The following is a 17,682-nucleotide window of genomic DNA, read 5'->3' as shown; positions in this document are numbered from 1 at the left end:
AGGGGACATCCAGGTATACTTACAAGTAAGCTTGTGAAGAAGTAAAGAAGTCGCACATCACACGAAACCCTCACACAAAGAGTGGAAGTTGCACGAAACATGTTGGGGGCGTGTCCTGGACGGAGTCTAAGCTGAGGCTACTGCAGGTCTTTACATGAAGGTGTTGTGTGATGTGCGGCTCCTGGGACTTCTTTTCCTTCTTCATTGACTTCTATGGAGCTGAGACAAGTTCTTTCCCTGCCTGCACTCCCAGCGGTTGCCGGCATATAAGGATCTACTAAAGCCTGAAGCAGCACTCTCAATTTCCTTGTATGAGGTCAAAGTAAGCCTGTGGCCTTTGGAAATAAACAATTTGGAGTTAGGCCCATAACAGGCTTTGATGAAGAATCCACCTATGGGGGGGACTGTGACTTCTATGGAGCTGAGAAGAGTTCTTTCCCTGCCTGCACTCCCAGCGGTTGCCGAAATATAAGAAGCACCCTCAATTTCCTTGGTATGGGGTCAAAGTAAGTTTGTGGCCTTTGGAAATAAACCCTTTGGGGTAGGCCCGTAGCAGGCTCTGATGGAGAACCCACCTATAGGGGGGGGGGGGCATGACTTCTATGGAGCTGAGGCAAGTTCTTTTCCCGCCTGCACTCCCAGTGGTTGCCGGCATATAAGAGCCTGAAGAAGCACCCTCAATTTCCTTGTATGAGGTCAAAGTAAGCCTGTGGCCTTTGGAAATGAACCCTTTGGGGTTAGGCCCATAACAGGCTCTGATGGAACACCAACCTGGGGGACCTAGAGTGAAGGTTTAATGGAGGAGCTAGATGGCTATCCTGCTGTTGGACTTGCACTGTGCAGAATTAGGGTGACCACATTTGCAAACTACCATTCAGGGACACCCTCCCTTCCCAAAAATCAGCTTGTGCTGTAACGAATCATTGATTGGACACAAGAGGCGGGATTTATGATTTCTCCAATCACAAGCAGGGGGCGGGGACTGTGCTCCTCCAGGCATTCCCGGGCAGGACAAGTACTGTCAGTGAGTAAAGCGGTGATGTAGCGGCCTTTTTTGGGGGCATGAGATTGGCTCTGGGGGGTGGCTGCGTCAGGTTCATTCCGGGACACTGTATTGTCCTGGAATGAATGTACCCGGGACACACCTGCAAAATGCGGGACTGTCCCGGGCAATCCGGGACACGTGGTCACCCTATGCAGAATGTGTATGTCAGGTCTGGAAGAGTAAAGGTGAAGCTGAAAAACTTTACATTTCTGTAGACACAACCAGCAGTTGACTGCGGCTGGGGATAAATGTCTGACCCTGTGACAGGGCCGGGACAAGGGGTGAGCTGGAGGGACAGCTGCCCTGGGCACAGCAGAACAAGGGGGCAGAGAATGGACACAGGGCAGTAAACCCATTCTACGGCATTGCATTAACATTGGGGGAAGGGGTGCAGTTCTGCATCCTTGCCCTGGGCACTAAACAGTGGCGGTGCATCCAAAAGGGGCACACGGCGCCACCGCTGCCCCCTCTCTCCTGGCACCGCTCTTTCATCAATAGATAGATTCATGCAATGAATAAATCTATCTATGGTCTCCGCTGCCGCTGCCGCCCCCTATTCAGGTGTCCAGCCCCTTGTCGGGCGCCGGGCACCTGAATTACAGCGGCGGGGGTATTTTTTTGTAAGCATCTGATTAGAGCCGTCCAAAACAGTGAAAAGCGGGCGCCATGCCAAGCGCTCGCTGCTCATTCAGCGTTGAGTTAGGAAAGCAAATTAATCGCTTTCCTAACACTGAACCTCCTCTCAGCAAATCAGGTGCTCGGGTCTGTAACCTGTCACCTGATAGGCTGAAACGGCAGGCTCTGTGATTGGACGCCGCCTATCAGGCGTCCAATCATAGAAGAGGACAGGAACAGAGGGTGGGAGAAGAGATCGAGGAGTGTGGAGGACACCGCTCGCCGCCGTGACCTGCTGCCCCACCGAGACAAGGTAAGTGCCGGGTGAGGGGGGGATTCAGGCTGGCTGTATTTGATGGGGCACAGTGTCAGCAATTGATAGGTACAGTAGCTCCATTTGATGGCACAGTGGCTGCGTTTGATGGGCACAGTGGCTGTATTTGATGGGCACAGTGGCGGAAATTGATGGCATAGTGGTGGCAATTGATGGGCATAGTGTCAGCAATTGATAGGTACAGTAGCTGCATTTGATGGCACAGTGGCGGCGTTTGATGGGCACAGTGGCGGCGTTTGATGGGCACAGTGGCTGCATTTGATGGCATAGTGGTGGCAATTGATGGCACAGTGGCTGCGTTTGATGGGCACAGTGGCTGCATTTGATGGGCACAGTGGTGGCAATTGATGGCACAGTGGCTGCGTTTGATGGGCACAGTGGCTGCATTTGATGGCATAGTGGTGGCAATTGATGGCACAGTGGCTGCGTTTGATGGGCACAGTGGCTGCGTTTGATGGGCACAGTGGCTGCGTTTGATGGGCACAGTGGCTGCATTTGATGGCATAGTGGTGGCAATTGATGGCACAGTAGCTGTGTTTTATGGGCACAGTAGCTGTGTTTTATGGGCACAGTGGCTGCAATTGATGTTTCTTTCAGTTTGTTTGCGCCCCCCAAAAAATTTGAGCCCCAGCCGCCACTGGCACTAGATTAACCTGCCTCCTGTGTCCAGGATTGAACATATGCCCCTAGCGGCGGGTAAATGCTGGATACGCAGATATATGCTTTCAGCTGCAGGCAGCGCCAGCTTCATTTAGCCCGTCATTGAGTTCTACAGACTGAGCGCCGGGATCTCCAGCCTCGGGTATTCCCAGTAAACTTCACCAGTTCAGGACGTGTAAATGAGCCCATAAAAGCCACCAAAAACGACCTTCATTTTTTTCCTTCTACGTTGAATCCAATTCACCAAACTGGAAAAAATCTCCCAATTTTTTTCCAAGTTTGGGGGGAAATGAAAACTCTCAGTTTGGCCCATCCCTCCCGGCCATACACACAATTAACAATTAAGAAGAGTCGTGGGCACATAAAGCATTTACAAGTTTCGGCAAAGTTTTCGGCAAAGCGTTCTTGAAGCCAATAAAGGCAGGACGTGGCTCTGGTAGCTGGTGCCCTGTGGGGACATTTAGCTTTAATACAATGATAAGTGTGAGGCTGAAGGACGGATGGCACAGCGCCCGCTCTTACCTTTGGTCGTGTAGTGCAGCTTCCACCCTTTGCTGTCGCCGGAGTCATCGGTGTGGAACAGAATGTCCACCTTGTTGCTCAGGGTCTTCAGAGTTCCAGGAGACTTCCGCCCACAGTAAGTATCCAGCAGGGTGCCGCCGGCAATCACCTGACAGCAGGGATGGCAAAGTTAGAGCCACATAGAGTACAAAACAGAGTTAGCACTTACCTTACAGCTCTGGGCAGGCATGTAGTGGCCATCGGGACTACCGGGAGTTTCCCGGTGGGCCGATAGCGATTTTAATTTTTTTTTGGAGATTTTTAAGGGTAAAAGTTTGTCACCATTCCACGAGCGGACGCAATTTTTGAAGCGTGACATGTTGGGTATCAATTCACTTGGCGTAACATTATATTTCACAATATAAAAAATAAAAAATTGGGCTAACTTTACTGTTGTCTTATTTTTTTATAAAAAAAAATAGATTTTTTCCCCCCAAAAAAGTGCGTTTGTGAGACCGCTGCGCAAATACAGTATACAAAAAAGTATTACAATGACCGCCATTTTATTCTCTAGGGTGTTAGAAAAAAATGTATAATGTTTGGGGGTTCTAAGTAATTTTCTAGCAAAAAAAAAAACGTGTTTTTAACGTGTAAGCAGCGAGTCTAAAAAACAGGCTCAGTACTTAAATGGTTAAGTTGCACACTATTTTTGCAGTTATTTATCAATGTTTAATGGGGAAAAAAATTAATACATGAAAACGGATTTTAGTGCAAAAAAAACCATTATACCCAATTTTTTTTTTTTGCTAAAATATAAAAGAGGGGGTTGCATCGAGTAAATTGATACAAAACATGTCAAGTCTTATATGTGTATATGCCCGTGGAATCGCAAAAAAAAAAAAAAAAAAATCTCCATGGGTGACACTTTAAAAGCCTTTAGAGGTCACTAGTTTAAAATCAACTGTGAATTACCCCAGAATTATTGCTCTCACTCAAAAAAATGTTTTATTATCTTTATTTATTTTATAGTATTTATATCTTATTATGTGTTTATTTATTTATATCTTATTATATCTTATTATTTATTTATTTATTTATATCTTAATATATATTATTTATTTATATCTTATTATATATTATCATTTATTTATTTATATCTTATTATATATTATTATTTATTTATATCTTATTATATATTAGTATTTCTTTCTTTCTTTCTGATTATATATCATTATTTATTTATTTATATCTTATTATATATCATTATTTATTTATTTATTTATTTATATCTTATTATATATTATTATGTATTTATATCTTATTATATATTATTATTTATTTATTTATTATTATTATATATTATTATTTATTTATATCTAACTATATATTATTATTTATTTATTTATATCTTATTATATATTATTATTTATTTATTTCTTATTATGTATCATTATTTATTTATATCTTATTATATATTAGTATTTATTTATATCTTATTATATATTAGTATTTCTTTCTGATTATATATCATTATTTATATCTTATTATATATCATTATTTATTTATTTATTTATATCTTATTATATATTATTATGTATTTATATCTTATTATATATTATTATTTATTTATTTATTTATTTATTTATTATTATATATTAGTATTTCTTTCTTTCTTTCTGATTATATATCATTATTTATTTATTTATATCTAATTATATATCATTATTTATTTATTTATTTATATCTTATTATGTATTTATATCTTATTATGTATTATTATTTATTTATTTCTTATTATATATTATTATTTATTTATATCTTATTATATATTATTATTTATTTATTTATATCTTATTATATATTATTATTTATTTATATCTTATTATGTATCATTATTTATTTATATCTTATTATATATTAGTATTTATTTATATCTTATTATATATTAGTATTTCTTTCTTTCTTTCTGATTATATATCATTATTTATTTATTTATTTATTTATATCTTATTATATATCATTATTTATTTATTTATTTATTTATTTATTTATATCTTATTATATATTATTATGTATTTATATCTTATTATATATTATTATTTATTTATTTCTTATTATATATTATTATTTATTTATATCTTATTATATATTATTATTTATTTATTTATATCTTATTATATATTATTATTTATTTATTTATATCTTATTATATATTATTATTTATTTATATCTTATTATGTATCATTATTTATTTATATCTTATTATATATTATTATTTATTTATATCTTTTTATATCTTATTATTTATTTATTTATTTATTTATTTATATCTTATTATATATTATTATTTATTTATTTATATCTTATTATATATTGTTATTTATTTATATATTATATAGAAACACAGGGAAGTAACGGCAGGAAAGGGACAAAGTGGTCCATGGAGTTTGCACTTTTTAACATTTTTTTTTTTAATTTATACATGTTTTTGCATTTTTTTTCATATACTTTTTTGCTATCACAAGGGGGCTAATAAGGGGCAACAAATGTTGTCCAGTGAGGGTTTTCATCTCATTTAATCATTTTTATTTTGTAAAAGTTTTCAGCCTTTTTATTCCAAGTTCATTGTTTTTCACGTTTATGAAATCCGAAATTAAATATTCACTAACTGTTCTGTTTATTGAATTGTGACCTTCGTGGCCCCGAAACTTTACCCCCCGTTCTGTCTACAAAACGAGAAACTCCGGCCAGAAAAATAATTTACATGTTATCAGCCCGACATCATCTGCAAACATTATCCAGAAGAGTGAGAAGAATGTCCCTTACATTGGTGATCAGTGAGAAGAATGTCCCTTACATTGGTGATCAGTGAGAAGAATGTCCCTTACATTGGTGATCAGTGGGAAGAATGTCCCTTACATTGGTGATCAGTGGGAAGAATGTCCCTTACATTGGTGATCAGTGGGAAGAATGTCCCTTACATTGGTGATCAGTGGGAAGAATGTTCCTTACATTGGTGATCAGTGGGAAGAATGTCCCTTACATTGGTGATCAGTGGGAAGAATGTCCCTTACATTGGTGATCAGTGGGAAGAATGTTCCTTACATTGGTGATCAGTGAGAAGAATGTTCCTTACATTGGTGATCAGGGAGAAGAATGTTCCTTACATTGGTGATCAGTGGGAAGAATGTCCCTTACATTGGTGATCAGTGAGAAGAATGTCCCTTACATTGGTGATCAGTGAGAAGAATGCTCCTTACATTGGTGATCAGTGGGAAGAATGTTCCTTACATTGGTGATCAGTGAGAAGAATGTTCCTTACATTGGTGATCAGTGAGAAGAATGTCCCTTACATTGGTGATCAGTGAGAAGAATGTCCCTTACATTGGTGATCAGTGAGAAGAATGTCCCTTACATTGGTGATCAGTGAGAAGAATGTCCCTTACATTGGTGATCAGTGAGAAGAATGTCCCTTACATTGGTGATCAGTGGGAAGAATGTTCCTTACATTGGTGATCAGTGAGAAGAATGTCCCTTACATTGGTGATCAGTGGGAAGAATGTTCCTTACATTGGTGATCAGTGAGAAGAATGTTCCTTACATTGGTGATCAGTGGGAAGAATGTCCCTTACATTGGTGATCAGTGAGAAGAATGTTCCTTACATTGGTGATCAGTGGGAAGAATGTTCCTTACATTGGTGATCAGTGAGAAGAATGTCCCTTACATTGGTGATCAGTGAGAAGAATGTCCCTTACATTGGTGATCAGTGAGAAGAATGTCCCTTACATTGGTGATCAGTGAGAAGAATGTTCCTTACATTGGTGATCAGTGAGAAGAATGCCCCTTACATTGGTGATCAGTGAGAAGAATGTCCCTTACATTGGTGATCAGTGAGAAGAATGTCCCTTACATTGGTGATCAGTGGGAAGAATGTCCCTTACATTGGTGATCAGTGAGAAGAATGTTCCTTACATTGGTGATCAGTGAGAAGAATGTCCCTTACATTGGTGATCAGTGAGAAGATTGTTCCTTACATTGGTGATCAGTGAGAAGAATGTTCCTTACATTGGTGATCAGTGGGAAGAATGTCCCTTACATTGGTGATCAGTGAGAAGAATGTCCCTTACATTGGTGATCAGTGGGAAGAATGTCCCTTACATTGGTGATCAGTGAGAAGAATGTCCCTTACATTGGTGATCAGTGAGAAGAATGTTCCTTACATTGGTGATCAGTGAGAAGAATGTCCCTTACATTGGTGATCAGTGGGAAGAATGTCCCTTACATTGGTGATCAGTGAGAAGAATGTCCCTTACATTGGTGATCAGTGAGAAGAATGTCCCTTACATTGGTGATCAGTGAGAAGAATGTCCCTTACATTGGTGATCAGTGGGAAGAATGTCCCTTACATTGGTGATCAGTGAGAAGAATGTTCCTTACATTGGTGATCAGTGAGAAGATTGTTCCTTACATTGGTGATCAGTGAGAAGAATGTTCCTTACATTGGTGATCAGTGGGAAGAATGTCCCTTACATTGGTGATCAGTGAGAAGAATGTCCCTTACATTGGTGATCAGTGGGAAGAATGTCCCTTACATTGGTGATCAGTGAGAAGAATGTCCCTTACATTGGTGATCAGTGGGAAGAATGTCCCTTGCATTGGTGATCAGTGAGAAGAATGTCCCTTACATTGGTGATCAGTGAGAAGAATGTCCCTTGCATTGGTGATCAGTGAGAAGAATGTCCCTTACATTGGTGATCAGTGGGAAGAATGTCCCTTACATTGGTGATCAGTGGGAAGAATGTCCCTTACATTGGTGATCAGTGGGAAGAATGTCCCTTACATTGGTGATCAGTGAGAAGAATGCTCCTTACATTGGTGATCAGTGGGAAGAATGTTCCTTACATTGGTGATCAGTGGGAAGAATGTCCCTTACATTGGTGATCAGTGAGAAGAATGTTCCTTACATTGGTGATCAGGGAGAAGAATGTTCCTTACATTGGTGATCAGTGGGAAGAATGTCCCTTACATTGGTGATCAGTGAGAAGAATGTCCCTTACATTGGTGATCAGTGAGAAGAATGCTCCTTACATTGGTGATCAGTGGGAAGAATGTTCCTTACATTGGTGATCAGTGAGAAGAATGTTCCTTACATTGGTGATCAGTGAGAAGAATGTCCCTTACATTGGTGATCAGTGGGAAGAATGTTCCTTACATTGGTGATCAGTGAGAAGAATGTCCCTTACATTGGTGATCAGTGGGAAGAATGTTCCTTACATTGGTGATCAGTGAGAAGAATGTTCCTTACATTGGTGATCAGTGGGAAGAATGTCCCTTACATTGGTGATCAGTGAGAAGAATATCCCTTACATTGGCGATCAGTGAGAAGAATGTCCCTTACATTGGTGATCAGTGAGAAGAATGTTCCTTACATTGGTGATCAGTGGGAAGAATGTCCCTTACATTGGTGATCAGTGAGAAGAATGTTCCTTACATTGGTGATCAGTGAGAAGAATGTCCCTTACATTGGTGATCAGTGAGAAGATTGTTCCTTACATTGGTGATCAGTGAGAAGAATGTTCCTTACATTGGTGATCAGTGGGAAGAATGTCCCTTACATTGGTGATCAGTGAGAAGAATGTCCCTTACATTGGTGATCAGTGGGAAGAATGTCCCTTACATTGGTGATCAGTGAGAAGAATGTCCCTTACATTGGTGATCAGTGAGAAGAATGTTCCTTACATTGGTGATCAGTGAGAAGAATGTCCCTTACATTGGTGATCAGTGGGAAGAATGTCCCTTACATTGGTGATCAGTGAGAAGAATGTCCCTTACATTGGTGATCAGTGGGAAGAATGTCCCTTACATTGGTGATCAGTGAGAAGAATGTCCCTTACATTGGTGATCAGTGGGAAGAATGTCCCTTGCATTGGTGATCAGTGAGAAGAATGTCCCTTACATTGGTGATCAGTGAGAAGAATGTCCCTTGCATTGGTGATCAGTGAGAAGAATGTCCCTTACATTGGTGATCAGTGGGAAGAATGTCCCTTACATTGGTGATCAGTGGGAAGAATGTCCCTTACATTGGTGATCAGTGGGAAGAATGTCCCTTACATTGGTGATCAGTGAGAAGAATGTCCCTTACATTGGTGATCAGTGGGAAGAATGTTCCTTACATTGGTGATCAGTGGGAAGAATGTCCCTTACATTGGTGATCAGTGAGAAGAATGTTCCTTACATTGGTGATCAGTGGGAAGAATGTCCCTTACATTGGTGATCAGTGGGAAGAATGTTCCTTACATTGGTGATCAGTGAGAAGAATGTTCCTTACATTGGTGATCAGTGAGAAGAATGTTCCTTACATTGGTGATCAGTGGGAAGAATGTTCCTTACATTGGTGATCAGTGAGAAGAATGTTCCTTACATTGGTGATCAGTGAGAAGAATGTTCCTTACATTGGTGATCAGTGGGAAGAATGTTCCTTACATTGGTGATCAGTGAGAAGAATGTTCCTTACATTGGTGATCAGTGAGAAGAATGTCCCTTACATTGGTGATCAGTGAGAAGAATGTCCCTTACATTGGTGATCAGTGGGAAGAATGTCCCTTACATTGGTGATCAGTGGGAAGAATGTTCCTTACATTGGTGATCAGTGGGAAGAATGTCCCTTACATTGGTGATCAGTGAGAAGAATGTCCCTTACATTGGTGATCAGTGAGAAGAATGTCCCTTACATTGGTGATCAGTGGGAAGAATGTCCCTTACATTGGTGATCAGTGGGAAGAATGTTCCTTACATTGGTGATCAGTGGGAAGAATGTCCCTTACATTGGTGATCAGTGGGAAGAATGTCCCTTACATTGGTGATCAGTGAGAAGAATGTTCCTTACATTGGTGATCAGTGGGAAGAATGTCCCTTACATTGGTGATCAGTGGGAAGAATGTTCCTTACATTGGTGATCAGTGGGAAGAATGTCCCTTACATTGGTGATCAGTGAGAAGAATGTCCCTTACATTGGTGATCAGTGAGAAGAATGTCCCTTACATTGGTGATCAGTGGGAAGAATGTCCCTTACATTGGTGATCAGTGAGAAGAATGTCCCTTACATTGGTGATCAGTGGGAAGAATGTCCCTTACATTGGTGATCAGTGAGAAGAATGTTCCTTACATTGGTGATCAGTGAGAAGAATGTCCCTTACATTGGTGATCAGTGAGAAGAATGTTCCTTACATTGGTGATCAGTGGGAAGAATGTCCCTTACATTGGTGATCAGTGAGAAGAATGTTCCTTACATTGGTGATCAGTGAGAAGAATGTCCCTTACATTGGTGATCAGTGAGAAGAATGTCCCTTACATTGGTGATCAGTGGGAAGAATGTCCCTTACATTGGTGATCAGTGAGAAGAATGTCCCTTACATTGGTGATCAGTGGGAAGAATGTCCCTTACATTGGTGATCAGTGAGAAGAATGTTCCTTACATTGGTGATCAGTGAGAAGAATGTCCCTTACATTGGTGATCAGTGGGAAGAATGTCCCTTACATTGGTGATCAGTGAGAAGAATGTCCCTTACATTGGTGATCAGTGAGAAGAATGTCCCTTACATTGGTGATCAGTGAGAAGAATGTCCCTTACATTGGTGATCAGTGAGAAGAATGTCCCTTACATTGGTGATCAGTGAGAAGAATGTCCCTTACATTGGTGATCAGTGGGAAGAATGTCCCTTACATTGGTGATCAGTGAGAAGAATGTCCCTTACATTGGTGATCAGTGAGAAGAGTGTTCCTTACATTGGTGATCAGTGGGAAGAATGTCTCTTACATTGGTGATCAGTGGGAAGAATGTCCCTTACATTGGTGATCAGTGAGAAGAATGTTCCTTACATTGGTGATCAGTGGGAAGAATGTCCCTTACATTGGTGATCAGTGAGAAGAATGTCCCTTACATTGGTGATCAGTGGGAAGAATGTTCCTTACATTGGTGATCAGTGAGAAGAATGTTCCTTACATTGGTGATCAGTGAGAAGAATGTTCCTTACATTGGTGATCAGTGAGAAGAATGTTCCTTACATTGGTGATCAGTGGGAAGAATGTTCCTTACATTGGTGATCAGTGGGAAGAATGTTCCTTACATTGGTGATCAGTGGGAAGAATGTCCCTTACATTGGTGATCAGTGAGAAGAATGTCCCTTACATTGGTGATCAGTGAGAAGAATGTCCCTTACATTGGTGATCAGTGAGAAGAATGTCCCTTACATTGGTGATCAGTGGGAAGAATGTTCCTTACATTGGTGATCAGTGGGAAGAATGTCCCTTACATTGGTGATCAGTGGGAAGAAGATTTACCTTCAGGGTGTCGTAGGGACACGGGGCCCGCGGGTGGAAGTCGATGTCAAAGGTTTCCACGAAGGAGATGGAGATCTGGAACCCTTCTTCTACCCGGATGCTGTAGTTGCAGTTGAGGTCTGCAGGGTACGGTTTGGGGAATCCCGGACTGGAGATATATCCGGACTCCTCTGTGAACAGCTGACTGCTACAATCCACTGAGGAGACACAATACACAGAAGTATCTATTATTCTTATTACAACGTTCTATCCTCACCCTCAGGGTCCCAGAACAATGACACCCTGACACTTGGGGGTCCAGAACAATGACACCCTGACACTTGGGGGTTCAGAACAATGACACCCTGACACTTGGGGGTCCAGAACAATGACACCCTGACACTTGGGGGTCCAGAACAATGACACCCTGACACTTGGGGGTCCAGAACAATGACACCCTAAGGCCTCGTACACACGACAGAGTTTCTCGGCAGAATTCACAGAGAAACTCGGTCAAAACCCGGATTCTGCCGAGAAACTCTGTCGTCTGTACAGTTTTGGCTCGATGGAGCCGCCGAGGAACTCGACGAGAAAATAGAGAACATGTTCTCTATTTTCTCGTTGTCCTCATTCTTCTATGGGAGAAGCCGGCCCGCCGAGCTCCTCGGCGGCTTCATCCCAAAACTCGACGAGGAACTCGACGTGCCAAGCACGTCGAGTTCCTCTGTCGTGTGTACGGGGCCTGACACTTGGGGTCCCAGAACAATGACACCCTGACACTTGGGGGTCCAGAACAATGACACCCTGACACTTGGGGGTCCCAGAACAATGACACACTGACACTTGGGGGTCCCAGAACAATGACACCCTGACACTTGGGGGTCCAGAACAATGACACACTGACACTTGGGGGATCCAGAACAATGACACCCTGACACTTGAGGATCCAGAACAATGACACCCCGACACTTGGGGGTCCAGAACAATGACACACTGACACTTGGGGGTCCCAGAACAATGACACACTGACACTTGGGGATCCAGAACAATGACACCCTGACACTTGGGGGTCCAGAACAATGACACCCTGACACTTGGGGGTCCAGAACAATGACACCCTGACACTTGGGGGTCCAGAACAATGACACCCTGACACTTGGGGTTCAGAACAATGACACCCTGACACTTGGGGGTCCAGAACAATGACACCCTGACACTTGGGGGTCCAGAACAATGACACCCTGACACTTGGGGGTCCCAGAACAATGACACCCTGACACTTGGGGGTCCCAGAACAATGACACCCCGACACTTGGGGGTCCAGAACAATGACACACTGACACTTGGGGGTCCCAGAACAATGACACCCTGATACTTGGGGGATCCAGAACAATGACACCCTGACACTTGGGGGTCCCAGAACAATGACGCCCTGACACTTGGGGGTCTTGCCTAAACAAATCTGACCATCGCTGACATAAGTCCTACCTTTGCAGGTTCTCTTGTCCCTCTGGAGTTTGTATCCCGGCAGACAGGAGCAGAAGAAGCCCCCTATATAGTTGTGGCAGACATGCTGGCATGGCGGGGTCCACGGCGCACTGATATCATTGGGGAGAGCGCACTCGTCATTGTCTAGAGGGGACATCAGAGGGTCCAAGATGAAAAGCTAGAACACTGGAATAAAAGTTCAATAGAAAGCACATGGAGGATAAGAAAACAAACCACAGGAGGAGTCGATTGTTCTTTCAATGCCGATTAACCACTTGTCCACCGCGCCTATTTTGGCACTTCTCTCCTTCATGTAAAAATCAATTTTTTTTGCTAGAAAATTAATCAGAACCCCCAAACATTATATATATATATTTTTAGCAGACACCCTAGGGAATAAAATGGCGGCCATTGTTTTTTTTCTCGCACAGTATTTACGCAATCATTTTTCAAACGCCTTTTTTTTGGGGGGGGGGGAAACGGTTTTATGAATTAAAAAATAACAAAACAGTAAAGTTAGCCCAATTTTTTTGTATAATGTGAAAGATGATGTTACGCCGAGAAAATAGATACCTAACATGTCACGCTTTAAAATTGCGCGCGCTCATGGAATGGCGCCAAACTTCTGCACTTAAAAATCTCCATAGGTGACGCTTTAAATTTTTTTATAGGTTACTATTTTCAAGTTACAGAGGAGGTCTAATGCTAGAATTGGTGCACACGCTCTAATGCACGCGGCGACACCTCACATGTGCGGTTTGAACGGCGTTTACATATGTGGGCGGGACCTGCATGCGTGTTCGCTTCTGCACCCAAGATAACGGGGACAGGGGCGTTTTGAAAAAAATAATTTTTAATTTTATTTTTATTTTACTTAATTTTTTTTTTTTTTACACTTTTTTTTTTTTTTTATCACTTTTATTCCTATTACAAGGAATGTAAACATCCCTTGTAATAGGAAATAGAGTGACAGGTCCTCTTTATGGAGAGAGGCGGGGTCAATAAGACCTCCCCCTCCCCCACATCTCTCCTCCAGGCTTACAAGCATGAAATCGGCGGAAAAAAAAATCACAGATCACATGCCGACAGCCGCGATTGCGGCTTTGTTTACTTCCGGGTACTGGGCGTGATGTCATAACGTCGCGTCCGGGCCTCCGACGGTCATAGAGATGACTGGTGACCATCTGGTCACCAGTCATCTCTATGCTTCCCCAGCCAGCGCCGGCCGATTCGCTCTCCGGGCCCCCGATGGCACAGGAGAGCCCGGAGAAGCACCAGATGGCGGCGGGAGTGGGACTTCCCCTCCCGCTGCGTATAAGAACGATCAAGCCGCGGAACCGCCGCTTTGATCATTCTTACCGTGCAGAGAATCGGCGGCTGAAGACGGTGATATCTGAATGATGCCTGGAGCTGCCCCCATCATTCACATATCACCGCACAAAGCCGAGGACGTCATATGACGTCCTCCGGTGGACAAGTGATTAAACAGCTACACAACTTCTCCACGTGGCCAAGGAGGCCAGGCCTCGGGGGCTGGCAGTGGGTGCAGGGGCGACGCGGGTTGTAACACACACAGCGGGGGACACTGCTGGGTCACGGAGCTCACTTATGAAAAGTTTGGGAGTAAATCCGGGCCTGGATATATTACTAGGTGGGCCACAAAAGATATATACCGTATATATACCGTATTTATCGGCGCTGCCTCGGAGGGGACAGGTAGGGGGCGGGATGAGTGCCGTTAGATTACATGAGAATCTCATCTTTACTCGGTGGCGTCTGTAATAGGAAGTCCCGTCTCCTGGGCTGCCATTGGACGACTGTTCTGTCTATCATAGGAGGCGGGACTTTGTATCAAAGAGGCCGCTGAGTAAACAGGAGATTCTCCTGTGTGTAATTTGTCAGCACTCGTCCCGCCCCCCCCCTATTCCTCCCACTGACACCAGTGATGGGGCACTATTCCTCCCAATGACACCACTTAAGGGACACGATTGTCCTACTGACACCAATGATGGGTCACTGTTCCTCCTACTGACACCAATGATGGGTCACTGTTTACTCCCACTGATGCCAGGGCATTTTCTACTTCCACTGGCCATAGTCTGCCCCCCCTAAAGCCTGAAGGACAGTAAACTGACCCTTTATTTAAAATATTTGGAGCCCCTGACCTAGAGATAGGGATGGACTGGCCATTGGGACTACAGGGAGTTTCCCGGTGGGCCGATGGCTCAGTGGGCCGGCTTCAGTGACAGCGGACTGCCGCCCCCCTCTGCTCCTCTGTCTCTCCCTTCCCACATCGCTCACCTGGGGGGAACAGAGAAGCAGGGGGAGGACCAGAGAAGCAGGGGGAGGACCAGAGGAGCTTGGGGGAGGGGACAGCTGACAGCCTGGGAGTTTCTCACTTCTGCCTAATCTTGTCCCATAAGGGGGGGGGGGGGGGCACCAAACTGATTCTTTGCCCTGGGTTAAATAATGTCTAGCTTCCCCACTGGTACTGCCATGGGAGAGACCTGTCAAAGTGGACCTAGAGACGTGTACTCTGATCAACTACTCATCTAGCTGTAATTCTGATCTTCACAACCAGAGATGTGTATGGACCCCAACCAGATTACCCACAAGGCAACCTAAAGAGGAGCCCACTGCCCACCACCTACCCACTGCCTGGTAGTAGGCCTGGAATCCCGGGTACAGGATGGTGGAGCCAAGCTCCTCATTGGAAAAGTCAGACTGGAACTCAAGTCTCATTTGGTGGCCTTCAGAGACAAATAGCCGATGACCCGGGTGAGATCTAGACTTCGGAGGACCACAGAACCGCCCCAGATCCTTGGTGTCTGCCCAAACCTGCCGAAAGAAGATCGGGATAAAAGTCAGGAGTGAAAAGTAGGAAATTAATTGCAAAAACACTTCAAGAAAATACATTTTAGTGTTTTCTCACTTTAAATTTAAACCTATCATTAAGTTTGGGCGTTGGACTTCAAGCTTGATGGAAACTCCAAATAAATCCGATGATTACCGAGGAAGCTCCGTAATGCCGAAAGGGACGGCTACCGAGTCCTTAGGAGAGTCAGAGTATGTGAAGGGAAGTCATGAGGGCATCACGCCATAGGGATTGGCTCAGATATAATAATAATTATTTACCACAATAAGTCTATCAAGAGTTGATTCCCAACTAGACATGTGCAATTCCTTTAGTTTCTAATACGTTTTTTTTTTACGAATTTTGCGAGATTCGTTAATTCAGAATTTTCGTATTTGCAAATTTTTCTATTTCTGAATTTTCGAATTTTCCGAATTTTCGTAGTTTTTCAATTTCCACATTTTTGGATTTCCAAAATTTTGAATTTCCAAAATTCTGAATTTCGGAAATTCGAAAATTTCGGAAATTTTGAATTTCGGAAATTTGGGAATTTCGAAAATCTAAAATTAGAAAATCTAAAATTAGAAAATGTGAAATTTCCGAATTCCGAATTTTTAGAATTTCCAAATTTCCCGAAAATTCGTTTTTTTTTTCGTTTCATAATTTTTAGCTTTTTTCAGAAATTCTTTTTTTTTTTCGTTTTCGTTTTTTGCTTTTTCAGAAATTCGAAAATGTGTCATTTGGACATTCGAAAATATTGGAAATTCAAAAATTTTGGAAATTCGGAATTCAGGAAATTTTGGGCCACATTCATAAAAGAGATACGATGGCGTATCTCCTGATACGCCGCTGTATCTCTGAGATACGATTGTCGTATCTATGCGCCTGATTCATAGAATCAGGTTACGCATGGATAGCCCTAAGATCCGCCAGGCGTAAGTGACTTACACTGTCGGATCTTAGGCTGCAATTCTAGGCCGGCCGCTAGGTCATTTGGAAATTCGTAATTCCGAGTTTTCGTAATTCCAAATTCCGGATTTTCGTATTTCCCAAAAAAGCAAAAAAAAAAAACTGAATGAAACGAAAAGGAAAAAAATTAAATTTTTCGGCAGTGCACATGTCTATTCCCAACGTGATTGGGGAGTTTTCCACTAACACGTCTTCATCAGGGCTTCGGTTTATTGAGCAGAAATTCTGGACCAGTGATTGGATGTTTGGGTTTCATTTATAAGCTGTAGCTAGAAAGCAGGGGCGGACTGACATTCGGGCACTGCCCAAGGGCCCCATGCCACTAGGGGGGGGGCCCATCAGGGTTGCCAGCCTCAGTAAAACCAGGGACAGTATAGAAAAATCTGTGTTTTTTTATTTTAAATCCCAACATTATAGTTGCCCCGGGTTGCCCTGGTTGGTTTCTGCCCAGGGGCCAGGTTCCGCAATGCACCCCCTGCCCGCCAACCAAACTTCCCCCCCAAATCAACAGAGAATGGCACCTGGATGGCATGGGCAGCACAGTGGTGCAGTGAGTAGCACTTGCGCCTAGCAGCAAAAGGTTTGCTGGTTCGAATCCCAACCACAACACCATCTGCCTGGAATTTGCATGTTCTCCCTGTGTCTGCGTGGGTTTCCTCCGGGTACTCCGGTTTCCTCCCACACTCCAAAGACATGCTGGTAGGTAAATTGGATCTCGTCCAAATAGGCCCAGTATATATATGTATATCTGTGTGTATGACTGTGTGTCCCTAGCGTGTCATGATCCTACGGGGTAAAAATGACCGAACCAGCCAAGCAGATACTGGCTGGAAAAAGCGCCCAGAGGCGATTCAGTTCGCATGCGTTGCGCTATACAAGTCATTTATTCATTCATT

The 17,682-nt window shown here is 42.7% G+C and overlaps 1 protein-coding gene across 1 annotated transcript in view; it reads right to left on the bottom strand.

The window, feature by feature from the left end:
* The window catches only part of C1R (complement C1r), a 44,182-nt gene that overhangs the window by 20,098 nt on the left and 6,402 nt on the right, over nucleotides 1–17,682 (bottom strand). Inside the window, exons 3-6 of the mRNA XM_040361206.1 lie at nucleotides 15,615–15,801; nucleotides 12,964–13,107; nucleotides 11,497–11,693; nucleotides 3,177–3,324 (exon numbers count right to left, since the gene is read on the bottom strand). Coding sequence (XP_040217140.1) covers nucleotides 3,177–3,324; nucleotides 11,497–11,693; nucleotides 12,964–13,107; nucleotides 15,615–15,801 — 676 coding nt within the window. The remainder of the gene's footprint in view (nucleotides 1–3,176; nucleotides 3,325–11,496; nucleotides 11,694–12,963; nucleotides 13,108–15,614; nucleotides 15,802–17,682) is intronic.

This window comes from Rana temporaria, chromosome 8, assembly GCF_905171775.1.
Source record: "Rana temporaria chromosome 8, aRanTem1.1, whole genome shotgun sequence".
NCBI lineage: Eukaryota > Metazoa > Chordata > Amphibia > Anura > Ranidae > Rana > Rana temporaria.
This window is presented reverse-complemented; position numbering and strand designations above follow the sequence as displayed.